This window comes from Mastomys coucha, unplaced genomic scaffold (genome assembly GCF_008632895.1).
Source record: "Mastomys coucha isolate ucsf_1 unplaced genomic scaffold, UCSF_Mcou_1 pScaffold2, whole genome shotgun sequence".
NCBI classification, from domain to species: Eukaryota; Metazoa; Chordata; class Mammalia; order Rodentia; family Muridae; genus Mastomys; species Mastomys coucha.
In genome coordinates, this window is record NW_022196902.1 from 24,351,056 (window position 1) to 24,374,737 (window position 23,682).

A 23,682-nucleotide genomic window follows, 5' to 3' on the forward strand; every position below is an offset into this window, starting at 1 on the left:
AGGAGGAAGAGGAGAAGAAGAGGAAGAGGTGGTGGTGGCAGAGGAGGAGGAGAAAAGAAGAAGGAGGAGGAGAAGGAAGAAAGAAGGAAAAGGAGAAGAAACACAGAGGAGGAGGAAGAGAAAAAGACAAACAAAGAAAAAAGGTAATGATGCTGTTAGAAAAGTGGCTCAGTAGTTAAGAGCACTTACTGCTCTTGAAGAGGACCCAGTGCCCACATTGTGGCTCACAACCATTTTTAACTCTAGTTCCAGGGTATCTGATGCTCTCTCTGAGCTCTGTGAGCTCCTGCTTGTGTGTGTGTGTGTGTGTGTGTGTATTAATGAATTAATTAAAAAGAGGTAATGACATTCATCAAAATGGTAAAGCAAATTTACTCTTAATAAGACACGGGCTGGAGAGATGGCAAAGTGGTTAAGAGCACTGACTGTTTTTCCAAAGGTCCTGAGTTCAATTCCCAGCAACCACATGGTGGCCCACAACCATCTGTAATGGGATCTGATGCCCTCTTCTGATGTGTCTGAAGACAGCTACAGTATACTTATATAAATAAAATAAATCTTTAAAAAAAATAAGACATGATTACAGTCTCATAAAAATAATTAATGAATAACCTCTAAAATTGTTTTTGTATGTTTACCTTAATACAAAATAATTACTCATGGGTAAATATCTTAATCATAAATGATAGGAAAGGCTTTCAACACTTATTTGTAATGTCTGTTAGATTATACTCCTTAATGTAACCCTTGGTGACTGTATGCATGCATGCATGCCGTGTCTACAAGCATGCCATAGAATATTTGTGGAGGTTCTATCACAGGTTCGAGGAGTTGGACCTCTCCCTCTACCACATGAGTTTTAAGATTGAGCTCAGTTTGACAGGTTTGATGGCAAGACCCTTTAACTTACTGAGCCATCTTGCTGGACCCCAAAATCAATTATAAATACTAATTTTGACTTGGCTACATAAGTCAAATTTTATCGTAGTGCCATGCCATGTATGCAACTGTGATTTCCATCCGAGGCAAAGGCATCTCACGGTGGGAGGGGAGCTTTTGCTAAGTGAAGGAGAGAAGGAAACCTCCTGTATTTAAAACACTTCACACAAGGTTCACACAGGGACAGCCACATTCTAATGCTGCTTGAATGTGTTCCACTTAGGCATAGTCATTGGAACTCACCAGTGTTATTATATAATTTGTCTAACAACTTAGCCACAGGACTGGAGATCCCAGCAAAGACAGTATTATGTATTATAAGGTAACATTTACTTAGTAAGAATTACAAATTAATTGGTAGGACAGAATTATTTAACAAGTACAGTTGAACCAAGATGATTCAATTGGGGAAAATCATTTTAAAGTATTTAATTCATAATAAACACTAAATAAATTATGGTTAGATTAAATTTTAAAACTTAAAATATTAATATATCAAAAGATAAAAGTAAAGAAAATAGAGTACTAAATTACATCAAACTTCTGGATGGTAAGTGACTCCCCCCCCAACCCCCCGAGACAGGGTTTCTCTGTGTAGCCCTGGCTGTCCTGGAACTCACTCTGTAGACCAGGCTGGCCTCAAACTCAGAAATCTGCCTGCCTCTGCCTCCCAAGTGCTGGGATTAAAGGCGTGCGCCACCACCGCCCAGTGATAAGTGACTTTTTAAACTTAGAAGCAAATGCATATGAATAACATGTGATTATATAAAATATATGTGTGCATGATATTTGTGTGTGCTTGTATATGTGTACAAAGAGAAAAAAATGATATATAAAGACAAATAAAACTTTTAAAAATATGTGCAAACCAATTAAGTAAAAGAAAAAAAAAAGAAAAAGCAAGCAGAGAAAATATTCTATAAAAGGAGTTAACACTTTGAAATACAGAGTTCATAGAATTTGATGCAAACAGGAAAGCCTCAACTTAGCCCATACAAATGGCCAAAGATCATAAACAGAAAATTTAAGGACTCATGACAAATGCCAAAGAATGTGAATATATATTTAGCCTATAAGCAATTAAGGAAATGTAAATATGAGGATGTATGCCACAATCACTAAATTAGCAAGTGAGTAACAGTATACTTGAACTCTGAATAGGAAAGAAAGAAAAGCTCACCAGAAATCTGCAGACTTTTTTGGGAAGTAAGCTGTTCCACCACTTTTAGAGTTTAGTAATCTGACATTATCCACCAAATATGGCAAACGCTGTGACCCTGCACTTGGTAGCTCTACCTTCACAATGTTGCATGCTAACAGTTCAAAATAGGAAAGAAGATGTATCCATAGTACATTTACTCACATCATATTTGTAGTGTGGTAAACAAAACCAAACATCAGGGAAAGGATACTTAAGCAGAGATGACACAGTTAATAGAAATGTTTACTGGCATTAGAGATGTCTGAGTGCTTACATAGGAAACTAATGATACTGAACAGGCACGATGCCACCCATAAAACCTTCCTAAGAGTGATTTCAGAAGGGCATGGGCTGCGGAGACACAGCAGATGGTGGTGCGATGGGGTGCTGGGCGGGTGCTTTCCCTCTCAACCCAAATTTCTATCAAGTTTATGAGTTTAGAAACAAACACAAATACAAATTAATATTAATACTGTAAAATTAACATATATAAAAATATAAGTAACTAAGTTTTGTCAAAACAAAATTCAAATACATTTTGCTACAAATATTGAGGCTATTTACATGAATATAAATTGTTCCTTTCAAAGCACTGTATATGAAAATTTTTTGAAAAAAACCTCTTCCATCTTCCTTTTTCATATCTGTAAATTTTAATGGATGTTTTGTGAAAAGTGTTCTTAGAATATAAAATATTAACTCATTAAATCTGTCTCCTTAATTCCTCGGAGAAAAAAGGTTTGTTTGGAGGAAAAAAAAGGGGTAGTGACTTCAAAGGCTAAAAAGAAAAAAAAAAAGAAAAAAAGTCAGAAAATATAGAGCTTTAAAGTCACTCTTGGAAGGAAAAAAAAACCACATCTGCAGTCAAAACAAGCCATTAAAAAATGACTCGCGCTGACCTACACTTTACACGGCTGTTTCTGGGCCATAGTGTGGGTGACTCCATGGCTCTTTCCTTTGGGGTGTTTAAAGGGCAATTCTTTTTTTGAGGGCCTCTTTACCTGCTTTATGGGCTGCAGCCCTTCCCACTGTTACTTAGCTATTTATCTGTATTGAGGAAACTACAAACATTGTTAGGGCCCTCAGTGAGTACACCAGCTGCCTTTTACTCTGTTCTTCCATTTAATGTTAGGTTAGGATACAGATGTCATAAATGCATAATTTTCTGCACTGCCTCCATTCATTCAGAAATCCTCCACTGTGTGTCTCAGGGCCATTCATTCAGAGTACAATTTTAGGACTATCTAGAGATGTAGAGTCCTGAGAAAGTGTTCAGTAGGATGAACGAGGGGCTCCTCAGCACCTACTTGCCTAGAGTGGGTTTGAAACTGAGACGTTCTCTGAATGGAGTGCTAGGCAAGAGAAGGGCAAACTACCTCATCTTATGCCTGCTCTACAGTGGGACAAAAACCAACGTTCACAGAGCCATTGGTTCAGTGCAGAGATAAAGACTGAAACGGGCTCTGTTATCCAGGGCAGAGAAAAGTAAGAAACCTTAAATCACTATGTACTAATTAATATCAAGAATTAAGTCAAGCTGGTCAGGAGATCTAGCTACTGAGTAGGCTGAGACAGATGATCACTTGAACCCAGGAGCTCCACTTCAGTGTCAGTAACACAGAAAGAGCCTTTCCCAAAGAGTTCTACTTGTCACTAAATATACAGCATAAATGTCACACTATACTATTCTCTCTCTCTCTCTCTCTCTCTCTCTCTCTCTCTCTCTCTCTCTCTCTCACACACACACACACACACACACACACATATATATATATATATAAGATAGGATGTAAACTTGGCACAGCAAAATATTACATGCTCACTAATACATTCATTAATAAAATGCTTTTGCTAAAATTTGGATTCACCATTATTAATTTTTTTTATAATAAGTTAGATTTCATTTATCTAGTGCTAGGTCTCAAGGAACCAACTAAAAAATTATTCTTAAAGAAAATTAGGCCCAATATGGTTGCCTAAAAGTAAATTTGTTGAAAAGTACTATTCAAACACACACATAACTTTCTAAAGTAAACCTTAAGATTAAAAAATGTCAGCTTGAAATGGATGGTAATGACAATAATAGACACTATTTATGTGCACATATGTTCAGTTTGACATGCAGTATAATTATTCTTTAAGAACAACATGGCAAAGCCTCCTCACACTTGATTAGGCAGTTATGAACATGCTACATGCCCATGCTGTGAATACTGTCCCTTTAAATGTGAGCATCATTCCCTTCCTGCTAAGGCATATCTTACCTTGCACTTTGGACACTTCTGGGCATTTCTCTGCCCATGCTCAATCTCACTGGCCCAGTGACGCAGTAACTTGTCTCCTTTTTTATACTCCTTGCAGTTAACACCTTCATGCCAAGGAGAGTGGCACTTAAAACACCAGATGAATTGGCAAGTGGGACACTGGATCTGTGCAAGAAGAACAGTTATTAGTATTCATGAGATATCCTGAATGTTCTCTATCACTGTGATAAACACTGTAAACAGAAGCAGCTTGGATAGGAACTCAAGGAAAGAAAAGGGGTTGCAGCCGGAACTGAAGCAGAGGCCATAGAGGAACACTGCTTGCTGGCTTGATCAGCCTGCTCTTTTATGTAACCGAGGACCATCTACCTAGGGGTAGCACTGCCCCAAGTGGGCTGGGCCCTCCTATATCAATCATCATTAAAGACAATGCTCTACTGATGGAATAATTTTCTCAATCGAGGTTTCTTCTTCCCAGATGACCTGAACCTGTGTCAGGTTAACAAAAAATTAACCAGCAAAGTGCCTCAAAGATAAGAATGTCAATGTTTTGGGAAATTAGTTAAAGGGTTATTATTTGCAATACTTTCCCCAAGAACAAACAAGACAAATTCCCAGTAAAATAGGAATACTCTGTTACTGAAAGAGGAAAAAACTGTTTTGACAAGGATAGTCTGTTGTTCAGAGACTACTCAGACATTAATTAATCATGAGACATTTTCATTTTGAAAACAATTTGGTTGTATGAAAACCTCCCCCATTGAAGCACAGAGTAAATCCCAAAGGCACCAAATCCAAACACTTTGACCACTTGTCAATTTATGTGTCCTGAGCCAACTTTCTAGTCATTTCCATTGCTTTTCTTACCAAAGGCTTGCTTGACTTACAAGTGCTTCCTCAAGGGAAAAGCAGAGTGCTTGGGCCACACTGCTGAGTCAGCACTAAGCACTGATGGTCCTGTTAGAGAGGTAACAGCACGTGATCCTGATGGTGACACCTCTGTGCTGTTCACCAATGTATGGAATACGGTCAATGGGAGCATCTGTTGCCTACTCGACATGGAAGATATCTTTCATGACTTCCTTTGTTTTGAACAGCAGTGATGTGTTCCGTTTCGCACAGTACTTCTCATTCTTGCTATGAAGGTGTGGTGATAAATACACTGTGGCATCCCTGAATTTTAGCACCAAATTCTAGCATCATAAGACTGAGGATCTGATTTCAGTCCCCAGAACCCATATTTAACAAAAGCCAGACACAGAGGTTGTTCACATTTGTAACTGTAGCTCTGAGACTAAGTGGCTGGCCAGTATAGCCTAACTCAGTAAGGTGGAGTGGAAGGCCAAGAAGAAGGCTGTCTCAAAAACTAAAAATACACAAGGATGGTGCCTGAGATTGAACTCTGCATAAACACACGTGTACTCAGAGATACACAGACACAAACACACATGGCCATCTCCTTCCCCTGCAGGGTTTCAAAACAGATTTATATTATATTTATTAGTGAATAGAAACAATGTAAAGTTCCTTTGAGACCAGAAATCACTTCACAAAAGTGGGACTCTACAATGGCTCAAGGATCCCTGTAGACAAAAGTTGAACTATCAGGTCTATAGATTTTGAACAATGATAATTATCAATATGCGATTATCTTAAGGTCCCATAATGAAGGAGTCTGGCACCTGGCATCTGAACCAAATAATGTGGTACCCAACAAAAAGTCCTACTAATCCTTACCAACACAGATGTGGAGACAGACTGAAAGAGCCACTGTAAAGCAAGATCCGAAGTAACTATGGATAGTAAAAACTCACACTTTGGCACTCGGAGAATATACCTGAAGAATAACAGGACTATTTTTTGTCTGAAGATGCCATGATGCATCTTCATGATTCATTATGACCTTAACCATATTCAAAATCAGTCTTACATAAATGTAGATAGCAACGATGCCTTCTCCTCTGCTCCTTTGTTCAGTTATTACCCTCAAGAGATACCAGTTCACAACCACAGGCCTGCCACATGGAGTTTGCCTTCTGAAATAAAATTATCTTCACACAGACACACTATTCTCTCCTTCCCACCGGGACTGGTTTGAATGTGAGATGGGATATCTGGTCCCCAGCTGGGGGCACTGTTGGGAAGGGTTGTGGAGCCTTTAGAAGGTGAAGCCTTACTGGAGGAAGTGGGTCGCTGGGGCAGTGCAGAGGCTTTGGAGCCTTGCCCCACTTCCTGTCCACTTTTCTTTCGGATTGCAGATGCAGTGTGGCCACCCTCCCCAGTATGATGGGGTGCATTCTCGTGAACAGCAGGTATTTTGTCAGCAGTAAGAAAGGTCACTAACACAGTACTCAAGGAAAATCAGAGGACAAAGGACATCTGCACCACCTAGGAGCTAATGAAAGCCCATATGGAATGAATCAAGAGCTTACATTTCCCAAGAGTCTCTTCAGGTGTTTCATATGGTCTTAGTCAGGGTTTCTATTCCTACACAAAATATCGTGACCAAGAAGCAAATTTGGGAGGAAAAGGTTTATTTAGCTTACACTTCCACATTGCTGTTTATCACTAAAGGAAGTCAGGACTGGAACTCAAGCAGGTTAGGAAGCAGGAGCTGATGCAGAGGCCATGGAGGGATGTTCCTTACTGGCTTGCTTCCTCTACCTTGCTCAGTCTGTTTTCTAATAGAACCCAAGACTACTAGCCCAGGGATGGCACCACCCACACTGGGCCCTCCGACCTTGATCACTAATTGAGAAAATGCCTTACAGCTGGATCTCATGGAGGCATTTCCTCAAGGGAGGCGTCTTTCTCTATGATAACTCTAGTTTGTGTCAAGCTGACACACAAAACCAGCCAGTACAATTGACTCCTTGTCAACTAGACAGACAAACAGATCACTATTAAGCCTTAACCCTTACTTTCTTACTCATCCCCTAAATCTAAATAACTTTAAAAGTCCCACAATCTTTACAAATTCTTACATAGTAAAATTTCAATCCCTTTAAATTATCCAATCTTTTTTAAAATTCAAAGTCTCTTTAAAATTCAAAGTCTCTTAACTACGGGCTCCACTAAAATACCTTCTTACTTCAAGAGGGAAAAATGTCAGGGCACAGTCACAATCAAAAACAAAATGAAACTCTAACCATCCAATGTCTGGGATACACTCACAATCTTATGGGCTCCTCCAAGGGCTTGGGTCATTTCTCCAGCTCTGCCCGTCATAGCACATACCTGTTTTCTAGACTCCAGCTGCCTGTACTCCACTGCTGCTGCTGTGCTTTGTGGTCATCGCATGGTACTGGCATCTCCAATACACTGCTGTCTTCCACTGCAGCTAGGTGTCATCAATAGCCTCTCATAGGCTCTTCATGGTGCCAAGCCTCATGGTATCCTTTGCATGATACCTTCAGTCCTGGACCATCAATTGCAACTGAGGGTGCACCTTCACCAATGCCCTTCCATGGCCTCTCACAGTGCCAAGCCTCAGATGCTCTTCATGACCCCTTCTAGCCTTCAAAACCAGTACCACCTGAATGATTCTTATACATTACCTTGACTGGGCCTAAGCTTTTCATAGCCTCTATGCCTCAGGATCTCCATGCCAAGATCCAGGTAAGAAACCTGTGTCTCCCACCCTCAAGATCTGGATCACAGGTGAGCCCTCCAATTCTGGATTGTAGTTCATTCCAGATATAGTCAAGTTGACACTCAGGAATAGCCACTACATATACCCATGCTAAAGTTTGAAAAGGATCAATCTATTCACTCCATCTCTTTGACTATTGGACCCAGAGATTCTCCCAAATACATGTAGCTACTGGTTGACATGGTTGACAAGCTGCCTAAGGAATAGCTGACATTTGTTTTGGCAGCAAAGGTCACTCCCTCTTTAATGAAGAGAAACTGTATCTTTTCTCCTTAGAGGCAAGATGGGAATTCACATGCATTTGGCCTTTACTGTGGAGGCAGAGAGAAGACAAGTAGGTGCAGATCCCTGGAGAAGACAACTGACACTGGCCTATGTTCTTATGCTACCAGGGCTGTCTGGTTCTTCCTGAGGCCTGTTCTCTTCCTTACCATTTCCAGGGAGTTGTGTGTGTGTGTGTGTGTGTGTGTGTGTGTGTGTGTGTGTGTGTGTGTGTGTGTATGTAGGAAACCTCATTGGGGTGACCTGAGAAAGATCACCTCTTTGCTCTCTACAACTGAAAAGAATCTAATTAATACGATGTTTCCATTGATGTATCCTGAGGAAGCTTCTTGCTTCAGAATGTCTTCCCTATGCTTCCCAAGCACATTTAGGACCTTGACCAGGAAATTTACACTAGGCGTACAGATATCCAGTCTCCTCAAGAGTCTACATCTGCCTCTTGGATGCTCTAAACTAATAATATAAACCACAGGAAATTAGTAAGTTCTCTGTAAAAGGAATCTGACTAAATCCAGGAACTGACATGGCACTACCACATCATCAGATGACATTTCCTAAACATTTTATCTTCTTGATGCTTTATTGATCATCTTGAATAAGGTGCAAACCCTTCTGCATGGATTACGAAATACAAAATAACTTCCTAAGACATTTCTGACACTAGAAACACATTTGATTTTGCAAGAATCCTTGCCACTTGGGTGATAGGTTTTCAAGCTCAGCTGCCCTAAGCAACTGGCACCACCACCACCCCTGCCAAAAAAAACAAAAACAAAAACAAACAAACAAAAAAACCCAAACCACTCAAGAATAGGAATTAAAATAAAGAAAACTGCAGATAATTTTTCACTAAATTCCCATATTCCTATACATATTTGTTTATGATTTATTTCTGTATATGTATGGTATATGTATGTGTGGGTTCATGTGGGTTTCTGCACTTGTGTGTGTAGGTCAGAGGTCAATGTCTGATGCTTTCTTCTTTAGCCTTATCTCTTATTTTTGAGACAGGATTTCTCAGTGAGCCTGGAGCTCACTTCTGGCTATGCTGGTTGGCCAGATGCTCCTGGCATCAGACTTTCTCCAAGCTGCTCCAAGGTTGGGGATTACAGATGCATGTTGTATGAGATCTGAACCCAGGTTCTCTGATTTATAAATCAAGCACGTAACCATATGAGCCAATGCCCAGCCCTATAATTTTCAATAAATCTCAAAAGTCATTACTTATTATGCTCATCCGTTACTTATTATGCATACATAATTATACAATATATGGATGCATATTACATATCCACACATATGTAAATCACTCAGAAGATGAGAGCTACCTCAGTTTTCCATGAAAGATTTCTTTGATTCTAACATGAGGTTAAACATATTGTCAATAATGAAACAATTCATTTGCAACAGATTCATATAGTACCTCAGTGACAGGTACTGACCATACTGATTTATTTTTTTATTTTTATTTTTTGGCACACAGAATAGAATGAGAATATCTTGTCTGTAACAAACTTACTAGAACCAGACAGGCATGAAGCCGGGCAGTCATATGATTGTAACCTGCCAAGTGCATGTCAGTGCCCTGGAAAAGACGTTTCAGGGAACACTGTGGTCTTGCACAATGGGCAGAATGTTGCTGTAACATGTGCTACGACCCTCTGTCAGCCAAAGCCCATCTGCAGTACTAGATAGGGCCCTGAGAGCACACACACAAACAAGTACTCTAACAGCCAGAACTAAGAGGGCACTTCAGCTAGCTTAGCCTTGCTGACTTTTCCAGTAAATAGACTCTATACATCCCTGTAGCCCTGGCATATGTACCTCGATACAAATGGTTCAGACACTCCGTGTACGAATCATCTAAGTCAGCCTAAAGTATGTCCTAGAGAATCTAACCAATGTAGTAAATTATCAGAAAGCATGACTTATAAGTTTTTCTTTAAGAATAGAAAATTCAGGGCTGGAGAGATGGTTAAGAGCACTGTCTGCTCTTCCAAAGGTCCTGAGTTCAATTCCCAGCAACCACATGGTGGCTCACAACCATCTGTAAAGGGATCTGATGGACTCTTCTGGTGTTTCTGTAAGCAGCTACAGTGTACTCATATAAATAAAATAAATCTTTAGAAAAAAATAGAAAATCCTTTTCTTTCTTTCTTTCTCTCTCTCTCTTTTTCTCTTTTTCTTCTTCTTCCTCCTCCTCTTCTTCCTCCTTCAGAGGGGGAAATGTGAGCATGTGCGGGTATTACAGAGAGGAGGGAAAGAGTCTGATATACAGTTCTGAACATCTCCAAGAAGCACTATTTGATCCTTTTTAACATCCAGTCCTAAAGCTAGAGTAATAACAGTGGTCACTTTCTCCTGGCAGACTTGAAATACCGTACTTTCTAAAATTTCATTGTTTACTGCTGTTTCTTCAGCAGTAGTACAGGAATCTTCAAATTTCATGAGGCAAGAGTCCCTTGATAGAGTCTAGGTGTGGTCAAATGAACCTTGCCTGAGGGTTTCCCAGGAGGGAGGAAACTAAGCTACAAGAGGAAAGTTTGAAAGACTAGAGAGAGACTAAAAGTAGATCAACAAGCAGTCACTTGGGGCAGGATAAGGTCTATGAAGATGCTAAGCTTATCCAAAGCTTACATTCACCTGAAAACTTAAAAAAAATTTTTTTCATGCAAAACATTTGTCTTTCTAGGACGATGAATCAGATCTGCAATGGAGGACTGTTGTGGATTTGATCCCCAGAATTACATGAGAATCAGCATAGCCAAACTTAAGATGCTGAGGGACTCTGCCCCCAGTTTGGTTTTGATTGATAAATAAAGTTGCTGGCAGCCAATGGCCAGGCAGGGAGATGGAGGCTGGATTTTAGGATTCCCAGGCAAGGAATGGAGGAAGGAGCCACCACGCCAGGAAAGGAGCAGATGTCACGTCTAGGAGGTGCCGGGCAGAGAGCATAGCTGTCATGTAGGTGCTGGGGAACTTAGCCCAAGAGGGCTGCAGGTCTGGGTTCAGGGCAGCCAAGATGGAATATAGGTTTTAGGAAGTGATAACTCAGGAACATCAGAGGGGAGAGTGTTAGCTACATGAAGGTTAGGCAGTGGCCCAGCCACTGAGCTGTTTAAGGCTTATTAAAATATAAAGGCTGGGTGTGTGAGTGTGCGTCTTTCATTCCGGAGCCAACAACAATGGGGCAATAGCAAGGAGCGACATTGCCACTGCTGCTGCTGCCGCGGCCACAGAGGTGATTAGCATAGGGTTAAACAGGAGCTGCAACAGGGGACTGACCCAAAGAGCCCCCTTCCCTCATCCAAGATCACCGCTGCACAACAGCTCACCTGGAAATACTCTGTAGAGTCCTTCTAAGCTCAGAAAGAAAGGCCTAAGGAAGTGAGTGAGTTCATTGACATCTTGTCCCAGGACCCACTTTTTCACTAATGTATAAAAGAGGGGAGGAGCTGGAAAAGTCTGTCATCCCTAGGCACCTCACTGGGTTTATACAAATGGGAGAGTAAATGAGAAAAGGCAGGTTTACAGAAGACCTTTCTTGTTCCTGAACATCTTCTAACCACTGTACACCAGCCCTAGATGTGGCTAACTTACCGTCCTCCTGACAAGCCAACACTAAAAATGATTCTGTGTTGTTTTTTATTCTAAAACCTCAAGAAAACAAAATCAGTTTTAAACACTACTGAGGTCAACTTTTGTTAGCTTTAGGTCTGGGTTATTATTGTTATTTATGGCATTTAGAGGTAGATATAGAGATAAAATATCAGGTGAATTTCAATATTTGACTGTTAGAAAGGCAGGAAATTTTTCTAAAAGTATAGCTGTTTTATGAAATCAAGAAAGAAAGACAGGTGAGTTTGGCAAGGCCCCTCATAAATAAACAAAGGGAGAAATGTGTTCATAAAATCTAGCTGGCTTGCATCAACAAGTATCAATAAACACTTCAAGGTTAACATATGCAACACACCCTTTCTTTAACTGGCTTCCTTAAACCTAGCTGGACAACTTCATTTTTATCTCTCTTGGGCAACAACATCTGAAAAGCTACATTTGTTTTCTGTCATCTGCTAACATGGGTGATACATCAATCTCAAGAGAAATCAGTCCATGTCAGGAGCTACACGGACCCTGACGGCTGAATGGCAGCCTGCTTCTCATTTGTAAGCAGTCAGTTTGAAAAGATGGTGTGTGGGGGATGGTGAGGTGGAGTTGGATGGAGAGCAGCATCTGGGAAGGACTACAGAGAATACTAATTTCACATTCATGGGGAAGCCTGGAATGGTTTTGCACATAGAAAGATATTCTCTTGTCATTTCAACCAGAAGGAACACTAAGCACATTTTACACCACCTGTTGACCCACTAGCCTTCTGAAAGCCCTTAGGAAATTATTTTCACCACATACTGAAATAGCATATGTGTGTAGCTTTAGGGAATATGATTGCCCAGAGGGCCTATGACTGTTACAGAAGGGTGGAAATGTGCTAGAGCTGTAAGATTGTTTCTCCAAGACATCTGAGTGGGGTTTCCTTCTATCTGATGGTGAGTCACAGCACCGCTGTACAAATCAGCCCAGGTGAGGCTAATAATAACCGTGTGATGAGTAAAGGGCTCTTACTAGTTTTACCTCAGGAGCCACAGAGGTGCCCTTGACATCTTCCCTGTGTTGGTGTGCATGGCCTTCACCTCAAACTGAGTCAGAAGGAGAAGTAGCTGATTCTTAGCCCCCACTCGGGAGGAGAGGGGAGCTTGGAATTGATATGAATTTGATGGTATTTAATATAGCACATTTTATCAAAATTACTGCCAGATACAAACTGTTAACTGGGGGCCTGGAGATACAAATAAGTGCCCAAGAATTGTAATTACCTGCAAATGCTACATTCTATCTGCCCCATTGGCATCTGTTAAGAATATATATTTAACAAATGATCTTTACAAAAAACAGAAATGAAAGGCCTAGATATGGCAGTTTTGATCTTTACATGAGAAGCATCCATTCAGCTAGAATGGATGAAGAGTATGACACTTTAAATCAGTTTTAGCCTGCTCCCTTAAGTGCTTCTGCCTTGATAGCTAAAACCATAGTAAATGCTCAGAGTGACTGACATCTTAGAATAATGCTGTAACTTAGTGACTCAAGAACAAATAATAAATAAACAAATAAATGCAAAAAAGGACTTGTTGATAGGTACAAAACCTGTACACAGCTATAAATAATATAAAGAGATATTAAATTATTTGGAAACATTAAGAATTACAGGCAACCTTTTTGTTTGTTAATTTGTCATAGTTTGAGTACTTTACTACACTGGAAGTGAATTTAGTTATTGAGTTAGATGATTAATACACATCAAAATAGGGGGTGTCTATTTAGTCATCTCAAAGTATCAAAATTTTAGTGTCAATTTACAGTGCTACCCTAAAAGCATGCATGCCATGGGCCTTGCTGGCATGAACATGTCAGCACCATCAAGACAGTTTTGAGCATGTAAATCGGGTAGTGCTAATTAATGTACAGCTTGGGTTTAGTGATGAGATATGCTATGTGAACACTAAACTAAAGTAGTAAGAATGGCTCCTTCAGGAATTACATGAGTCGTGCCTCAATGGCCAGCTTAGAACAGGGAGAATCAATGTCTCTGACTGTTGTGGTTTTCTCCTGCAGGAGAGTAGACAGGGGCAGCAGAAACAGTCATACCTACATTCAGCGGCAGCCTTGCTCGCGCTGAAATCTGCAGGATAGCTGGCCAGTTGTGCTGCAGTTGGGCTCTCTAACGTTCTAAAGGCCCATGGACCCTGGTGACGGCTGGGTTGCTCCCTACAGAGCTACTGGTTCACATGAACTGCATTGGGGTGGCACTTAGGGACTGAGGTTGGTTGTTGTGGGTGTGTCCCTTAGGACATACTGAGACCCAACACCTCCCTGCTCTTTGGCTTCCTCTGCCACTCTCCAGTTTCTTGCTACTCACCACAGACCTCAAGACAATGCAGATAGCAAATCGCTGACTACAGCTAGGCGGCAGTCTTCTCTCTTTGTAAAATGCACTTTGTTATGGTGACGTAAAGCTGTCTGGCACATACTTGGCTCGCAATGCTTACCCTAAACCCTGAAGATTTAAACTGCTTTATCCTGAACAACATTTCTTTTGTTCTAAATTTCTGCCCTCCTAAAAGCAACTTTCCTTCTCCTGGTCCATTTGTCCTTTGCTCCTCTGCGTAACTACAACCCAGTTGATAGACACTGAAAGACCCCTATTTATTAAGATATATTATCCAAAACCTTTGGTTCACTCAAAACTACACACAGCTAAATATATGTGCAAGGTAATATATTATGCTTATCCTAACATAGTTTTGATAAACAAGACATATTTTATTCTTTTGATAATTGTTCCTTAAATTATAGTACTTGTTGCCCATTTAGCAATAATATTACATTTTAAATTATTCAATATTTTACTTTGATTCAATTATGCTTTCATGTTTTAATTACCATGAATTCCATAACTGTGTATTTTATATGTATATCTAATTCTGGGAGTAATTTAGAAAAAAAATATAATACTCTAAGTTATGGAAAGACATAGTTTAGTTCTAAAACTGAATGACTAGTTCTTAAAATTAATCTTTTCTTGAAAACATTAATAAATCACAACTGGACTGGTTCCTCAACCTAAGGCTACACATCATCAACCTAAAATGTTCTCTTAAGACCCCACATCCTCGGGCCAGGATTCACATGGCTTCATAAGCTCAAGATGGATGTTCTGCAGAAGACTGACAAAACACTTTCCTGATGGTTATGCACTTGAGAGACTAGAGAACACAACAACACTACAAATAAAAACACTAGAGAGTGGAGCAGCTTCCAAGACCAATTAGTCATGAAGAAACTTGGACTAACCAAGCAACTCTAGCTCACCAGGACCACAGTGGAGCAGAGGAAATCACTAGCTAACTAGTCTCCTTGAGGCTATAGGATGGATAATGGTGTGGCCACTGCTTCAAAGACACAGCACATGGGCAGAAACTGACCCAAATGAAGAGGACTTGAAACAGTCACTTGGTGCGATGGTGAAGAAGGCTAGGGGACACATTGTGGCAGCCTTACTGCCTCATACTAAAAGTCCTCCGCTCTGCTGCTGGTCAGGCTCTTAGTGAGGTGCCACATGTTGTTCTGGGTAGGGCTGATACACACCTGTGTCTTGACAGCTCCCTAGGCTGCATTCTACAACCTAGCTTAGGATTGCTGTCCCTGGTCTTGCACTACTGTGGCAACCTCTGAGTGCGGCAGGTCTGATTTCTCTCAGGTGCCTACAGAATTAGATTCAAACCTCTGAAGACTTTGCACAAGACTCAGCTTGCCCTACTCTTATCTCCACAGCTACCTCTCCCCTCCCTTCTACCTGTTTCCAGCACACCCCACCTCAGCCTCTGGGCCTAAGCACTGACTCAGGCTTTCTGTGAAATGCTCTCCTCTGTGTCAGCCAGGACAATTCCTTCTCTATCAGACTATTCTTAACATCCTGGCTAGTGTCTACCCAGGCACTCTACTTACATATGCATTGCATAAGTCTCTTTTTGCAATCTTAGGCAGCCCCCACACCCTTCCTATATGGTAAATAAAGGCTTGTTCTCAGTGTGAGGTGTTGGAGCTTTAGGAGGCAAGGCCTAATGGGAAGTCTTCAGGTCACTGGGGCTATGCCCTTAGAAGGGGACCTTGAAACGCTAACCCCTTCACCCACTCTCTTTTGCTACACAACCACAAGATGAGTAGTTTTGCTCAGCTGGTTCTCCTACACAGGCACAAAATGACCAAGCTAAAGGACCCTGGAGTAAAATGTCTCAAACTAGCCAACAGATAACAAAAACATTTCCCCTCTATAAACTAATTATTATATTTGTCACAGTCACAGAAAACTGGCAAGCATACCTTTAGGAAACTGTTTTGAAGCAGAGACTGTGTCACATTTGTTTGTCACCTACTGTACGTTAAGGCCAAGCACATGGCAACATTCTGCATTTGGCGAGTAGTGAATGAATGATGTTTTATACAAGTCTGCTCATTATAGATAGAGGCTGAGAAAAAGGAAATTGAGACCACTGAAAAAGTCAAGCTCATTACTAAAAAAGAAACAAAGTCTTGTTTACATAGGATTTGGTATTTACATAGTATTTGGTAATAGCGATGACTGTCACTCTAAAGCCTGGACTTTCCATTAAGTCATTGAATTAGTTTCCAACATGATTAAACTTCAGTTAAATCCTCTAGTGATCTCTTAACATGGATATCCTCATGCCACAGGTAAGAATCATGGGAAACATCCACTTACCTAGGGCCGGGACAGGGTGACAAAAGAAGGAAGCCCACGTAATGCTCACCAGCAGTCAGCCTATCATGGCTGCCTCCATCCTGTGACCTTTAACCTAGCAGTCTGGAAAGCATACTTACTTTGTATCTGCTTTCTGATCTGGAAGGAGTGGGGATATGTCCCTTTTTCTTAAAGGTTGTGAAGTGTTTGCATTGAGGACACGGCTTGGTGCTGGAGTCAATTCGGCCAAGTTCCAAGAAGTATTTATACTTGATAGAGTCCTCATGGGTTAAATTGTAGACAACAGTTGTTTCCTCCAGGAATTCGAAACACTCCGTGACTGGGCATTTGATTTCTACTTGGCCAAGTTGTACCTGTGTGAGGAAACACAGAAAAGAAAAAGACCACTGATTATCAAGGTTCTTTGTTTTTGCATACAGTGTCTTTGTATATAGAGTATATAATTATCCCTTGCTTTCAAGAAAAGATTATCAACTATCTTTCCAGATAGCATAATGAATCTAGTCATTTTGAAACCTATACTAAGTACCAAAACCTAGTCAGGGTCTGTAGGATGCTTCAGTGTTCTCTGCTAGGTACATCTGTGAACTTTCTTGGTGATCCACAGGCTCATTAAAGAAGCAGGGATCTATACTACTCGCTTGGAAACTGTGGGGTGGGAGAGCATCGGGCAGAGAGCCAGCTGTATGGTGTGCAGATGACTCAAGCCCTGGGACCTGCCAACCAAGAGGCATTTCAGAGATTTCAACTTCACTGCAGTTTTCAATCCTATGTGTTGGGCTCATTTTTAGAAAGAGAGATGTTATAAAGTACTTATGTTTAATGATTATTAGTTTATAAAGTCATGACCCAAAATTAATGTTTTCTGTGGCCTTCCCCTGACAAACACAGAAAATCACAATCTTAGAATAAGTAAGAAAAGAAACCAAACACTTTTTTTTTTTTTTGTATAGGAAAAATAAGAAAAGTCTGGGTTGTCATCAACCTAAGGATGTGAGTTCAATCCCCAAGACTCACAAAATAGAAAAAGAAGACCAACTTCTAAAAGTTGTTCTTTGACCCCATATGCACACTTTGGCACAAGCAAGTCTCCTCCTTTACATATACATATACCAAATGAAGAAACATAAAAAAGCTGAAAATACATTGCTGTTTTTATTATGACATTTTAAGTATAATGATAAAATCTTTTAACTATGAGAAAACTTATCAACAAATAAATATTATGGAAGATATTTTTAAAATAAACCTGTTTGTTACACATTTTATACAACTTTCATGTAAAATTATAGGGTAATTTATACTTTAACAGTCTACTAATATATTGGCAAGGGCATTTACTTAAAGCTAGCCAGCCTCTTCTACATTATCTGGTTAGCTCATGGCTTCTCTTGGCATTACCAAGTGCTGCCAGCTTTCTGCTACCTTAAACTTCTTTCATTTAACTTCTTACGTGAGTTTAAGATTTTTATTTTTGGTTGTTCTGAAACTAAAAGATTTTTATGTTTAGTTGTTAGTTTAGTAATGGCCATGTTTTTCTCTTCTCTGGACCACTTGGATTTCGCCCATTTCCACCTCACTCTTTCTGTGTTCTTTTCTCCTGTGAGTGGGTGTGTTCTCTTTCTCAGAATGTCAGAATAGCATGTCAATACCAGAGTTGTAATTGTTTGTCATGTGAGTTTCCAGTGTCACTCTTCCTCTCACCGTGTGTGTATGTGGTGAGCAAACCATGACATTCTTGGTGTCACTACCTTTCCAGTTCAGCTCTGTGGTCTTCTGTATAAATTAATGTTGTAAGGTATCCAGACTAAACCAGATATTCAGACAGTTTCAGTTTATAACCTGGGTTGATCGCTCTTGCTCAGCCACCCAACTGCTAGACACCCCTCTACCACTGGCTTTCCCACTATGTTTTCTAGTAAATTATTTTGAATTATACCTCAAGAAAGAAGTCCTTATAAACTTTCCATATAGACAAACGTACCCATGGACCAGTAAGAGTTTGGGTTTATGACAAAAATGTTCCTTTTTTTGAGTCTGTAGACATCTGTGAAGCCCTGCTCAGAACTAGACACTGTTAAGTGCTGAAGCTCAGCAGGTCCCTATCAGGAGTGACGCAGACCATCAGGACCCAGACTGAAGATATGTCAGCCTGACAGGGTGGTGTCACCAAAAGATGTGGAAAGCATGGTCACTTCAGACCTGAGAGGATCAGACCAGCCTTCACAGAGTACAGCTTCAAGTGAGAGCTTAAAATCATTGGGACTTAGCCAGTAAGGACGAAGCTGCTCCAAGCACACAAAACCAACACCATGAAAAGCCTGGAGGCAAATGCATAACTCTTTGGGGCAGGGCTGCCATGTTCCATTCACCCAGACTGCATTGACTTACACAGCAAACATTCATGTGAACTGACTATCACACCCTTAAAAGAGGGTAGAAAAAGTGGTTGGAATCCCAAACTATCAGTACAGAAGAGGCTGTAGACAAATGAGCTTGAATCAGAGCACAGGGCAGGGTGTTACACGATCTGAGGACCCTGGACATTTTCCCCTATAAAAATGGACAAGCACTCGGTTCTTAGCACATGGAAGCAGAGTTTCTCCCTTGGATTACAGCCCATTTTAGTGCTTAAGAGCCCCAGCTACCTGTTCCTCGCTTGACATTTGGATTTAACCTCCATTTTCCTTTGTATTTATTTCAGTCATGTAGTGGTAGATGCAGCACTTTTATAGCTATCTGGGAACACCTGGGTCTTAAAGAAATGCCACGTACTTTGGAGAGTAGAACCAATCCAGGCATCCAAAGGACAGGGCTATCTTTTCACTCTTTGAGCAGTTAGTGTTTATTACCTGTCTACACTGGGTACCCTCCAGCCAGGCACCTGTTCTTCTTCAGTAGTTCTTGGCTTTCTGCGAACCTATTCCATTTTTACGGACACCTTGTTTTCCTATAGTTTTTACTCTATTTTTTTCTCAAAACTCCAAATTCCTCACCCCACAGCACTGAGCTAGTGATTTCACACATTCTACTGATAACAGGGAGACGTCAGGCACATATTACCCAATTGCTCACTAGCAGTTCTATCAGTCTATCTCCATCTGGCCCTCTCTCTTCTGGCTTTCTAAGTATAAGATGGACCTGACTTCTAGAACAAGTATACAAAAGTCCCTGGAAAGGTTTTTTAAGATTTTAAGTTTCCCTGTCTACTCTAGACTTACACATTCAGAATTTGAATTCGTTTCAGGAAGCCAATAATTGGCAGTTGGAAGTGACTCAGCCTTTCCATTAACACATACTTCCTCTTAAGAACCACACCTCTTCTCATGCACAGTGTAACTCATGACCTATCTGACTCTCGGCAGCTCCATGTGGGCCATTTTCAGAGCAGTTTTCTCAAAAGATTTTCTGACAAGTATCTTGAGTAAGTAATGTGCATTCATTTATTTATCCAACTATATATATTATATTAATTGAGGGATACACTTAAATAAAAACCCTCTAATACTGCAAAAGTAAAATTTGTCTTACAAGCAATAGCTGATTAGCATTAAATTGAATTTGCAGTAATTTTACTTTTGGATGGTACATAGCTTAACAGCACATCCCACAACTAGTCACACGTTAGATTTCTGGAAATTGTGGGCTTCATAGGGTAGGCAACATGAAGGACTTATGGAGAGATGGGAGCAGATGGCTATGCTGGGCTTACTGGAAGAAAAGAATTTGAAATGCACATTGCTATCTTTGCCATAATGAAGAAGTGGCAGCTTTACACTGAGCCTGAAGAGGCTGTGATACAGAGAAAGTTTCCACAGGCAAAAGAACCAAGGACTGTGGTTCCTCCTGGACAGGAGGAACCTGACATATCTAGGTTCAGAACACAGGCCACTGGATAAAGTTTACTATGCCTGGGACAAAAATATGAGGAATGAAGCTGGAGTGTCAGCTAAAAGTGATCATACAGGCTTTCCTGACCATATTAAGAATTTTGGATTAAATTATAAATTCAATTTGAGTCACTTTCAGGTTTTAAAAGAAGGTGTAACATATCACATTAATAAGTAAATACATCATTCAAGGTCTTCTGGATGGATGGTGCAGAAAAAGCCGGTCTCTCTGGTGGTGAAGTCAACCCAGATACAGACACATGCCAAGGCTGTGTCATATAGCCTGGGACGACAGAGCCAGAGAGAAGCTCAACACACCGTGATGTTTCCCATACAAAATATGTGCCGAGCTCCATGACCTCTTTCCTGCTCTTGTTTTTAACAAGAAAAAAGCTTCTGTTTGTTTTCTAATAAAAAGGGAGGAATTGTAACCCTCCTGGTTTGAGGCCTGCCTCTGATAGCCACACTTCTCTGCCCATCTCCTGCTATTTGTCACGCCTCCAACCTGGTTCCAGTTACATTCGAAAACTCCACCTCCACAGAGAAACAAGGAAGCCGCTAATTGGACTGTTATGCTGACGCATTTGGGGGGAGTGGTTTTTGCCCCAGGTAATATACCTGTTGGGGGAACAAAGGAGGGCATTAAAAATCAAGATGGCTGAGCAGTCATGTCTACCATTTAATTTTTACCCTTCCACGTGGACAGGTATAATTTTGGCCACTCCTATATTCTCCTCCTATCTCTTTTATTTCTTCCTATCTCTTTCTAACTCCATATTTCCAGGTAACCCACTCCTTAACGTTGGTGCTGTTAGCCAACAAATAGGTATATAGAGTAGATTAATCTATGAAACTTTCCTTCATGAACTTGACAACAGTTATTAGTGTTTGAAAGTTTTTGCAACTTGAGTTTAACATTACTACTTCAATTAGTATCTGCCAAGTGTTTTATAAAGCCTTCATTAGGAATAATTAAAAGCATATGGGGAAATGGTAGATAGCCACTATGAATCTTCAAGTATTCATTTTCCCATTTAAACAACTGTCAACTTATGACTAATACTGTTCCTTTGGGTCTTGACTCATTTAGATCTTGCATCTCATTTTGAAGTATATGTTGAACATCAGTCACTTCATTCCTAAATGTTTTCATATGGTTCCAAGAAGTAAGACATTCCTTTGCTACTATAACTGTGATGCCAAACATTTGTCCAAATGTCTTTTAAAATCAAGCCAATGTTTTCTAAATGCCACCCAAATTCTGTCTATAGTACACTGATGCTCTGAGCACATAAACTGACTTTGCATTTTTGTTGTATTCAATGCTGATGCCACTACTTACATCACTGAAAAATATGTTCTCCACTTCTTCTGAACAAGTTTAATCTTGTAAGAAAAAGATTACTTAACTGTAAAGCAACCTCCAAGGTGTCAGCAAGAAGCATAATTATCCACTTAACACCTAAGCTAGGTGGCTAATCTGCCACATGAGAGAACTCAAAAGTGATTTAGTGGCTAAGGTGATAGGGACCTCTGAAGGGGTGACTTAATTAATTAAATTCTCCAAAGAAAAGGAAGGAAAAAGGTACAATGTGGGGCCTCAAACCCAATTTATCAAACGTTGTCTGATTTGGAGCTTGGTTTTAAGTGCTAGACATGAGACTTTACAAGGTGTTTACAGCCTTTTTGCTTAATTGATACCAAAGGATCCTATTGTTTGTATCCTGACCAATGAACAACAGTATCAAGATACCTTCAGCATCCACTAACCAACTGAGTGCTGAGCACCACTGCGCAAATGGTTTCTCAGTTCACTGCCTTCTAGCATCAGTAACCACGAAAAGGTAAATGCTTTAGGGCACATATTTTTGTTTTTTGGCAAATGTGTACATGTTAGTGGATAGACATGCATCTGTTTTCATGCCTACAGATGTGGAGACCAATGACCAAGGACAGGTGTCTTCACTGCTTTCTTTATTTACTGAGGTAGGGTCTCTTGCTAACCCAGAGCGAATATAAGTCTATGCCCTCTCATGAGTGCTGGGAATACAGGTAGCTGCCACACCCACTGACTTTTTATGTGGGTGCTAGGGATTCAAACTCTAGTCCTCATACTTGCACAACAAGTTCTTTATCTACTGGGCCATCTTCACATGCTTTTTCACTTTCCTCAGCAGCTTCCACTGTGTCCTATGATGATGCCTTAGAGATTTTTTCTTTTTATAGTTCTACCAGGTACAGGCAGCATCAGAGCAAAGAAAACCATACTTAGCAACCTGAAGCAAAAACATCACACACACACACATAAAATAATAAATCATAAAAAAGACGCATATCACAAAATGATAAAACTTCAGCCCTAGGTGCCTTGCTGGCAAGTTCACTAACTGGTCAAGGATAAAATAACATTAATATTACACAATAATTTTGTGAAATGGGGGAAAAGAGGAGAGAAAGAAACTATTGTTGTGGTTGGTTTATAGACTTAGCATAATCCTGATAACAAAACCTGCAATGGAAGTTGCAAGGAAAAACATATTGAGCAATCTTTTCTATAGACATTGATTCAAAAATGCTGATGAAGCATTCACAAGCTAAACTGAACAACACAGGAGAGATATCATGATAAAGTTGGCTATATTGCAAAAATGCAAGCAGGATTATCAGTTGAAGCATTAATAGTACAAAGGAGCCTTATTGGTCCTCTGAATAGCATCATGATATTTGTCAAGAACAAGCACCTGATGAAAGATGGCAGAGGGGAGCCAAGAAGAAAGTGGTTCATCCATATTCTAGTGGTTCATCCATATTCTAAGAAAGATCTGTCAGACATGAAAGCTCTGGATAGATCAATATTGGACATAGGAGGGAACCAGAACTGTATCCCACAGCCTCAGGGACTGTGTGTATGAAGTGAACCTTGCTGATCTGAAGATTGATTTTAGAGTTTTATCCTAACTGGTGAGGATGTTTGGGGCAAGCCTATCTGACTAATTTACATGGAAATGATCTAGCCTAGGACAAAATGTGTTCTATGGTCAAAGATGGAGTTGGTCAGTAAGGACCTGCAGACCACCCTGAAACACTACAGGCTATTGCTGGAGTTGGTCAGT

The 23,682-nt window shown here is 40.3% G+C and overlaps 1 protein-coding gene across 2 annotated transcripts in view; it reads right to left on the reverse strand.

Annotated features, from left to right (window-relative positions):
* Positions 1 to 23,682, reverse strand: part of Rnf217 (ring finger protein 217) — a 102,644-nt gene that overhangs the window by 18,358 nt on the left and 60,604 nt on the right. For both annotated transcript variants that reach the window (XM_031380717.1, XM_031380718.1), the window contains exons 2-3: positions 16,799 to 17,032; positions 4,405 to 4,569 (exon numbers count right to left, since the gene is read on the reverse strand). In XM_031380717.1, the coding sequence (XP_031236577.1) occupies positions 4,405 to 4,569; positions 16,799 to 17,032 (399 nt within the window). The remainder of the gene's footprint in view (positions 1 to 4,404; positions 4,570 to 16,798; positions 17,033 to 23,682) is intronic.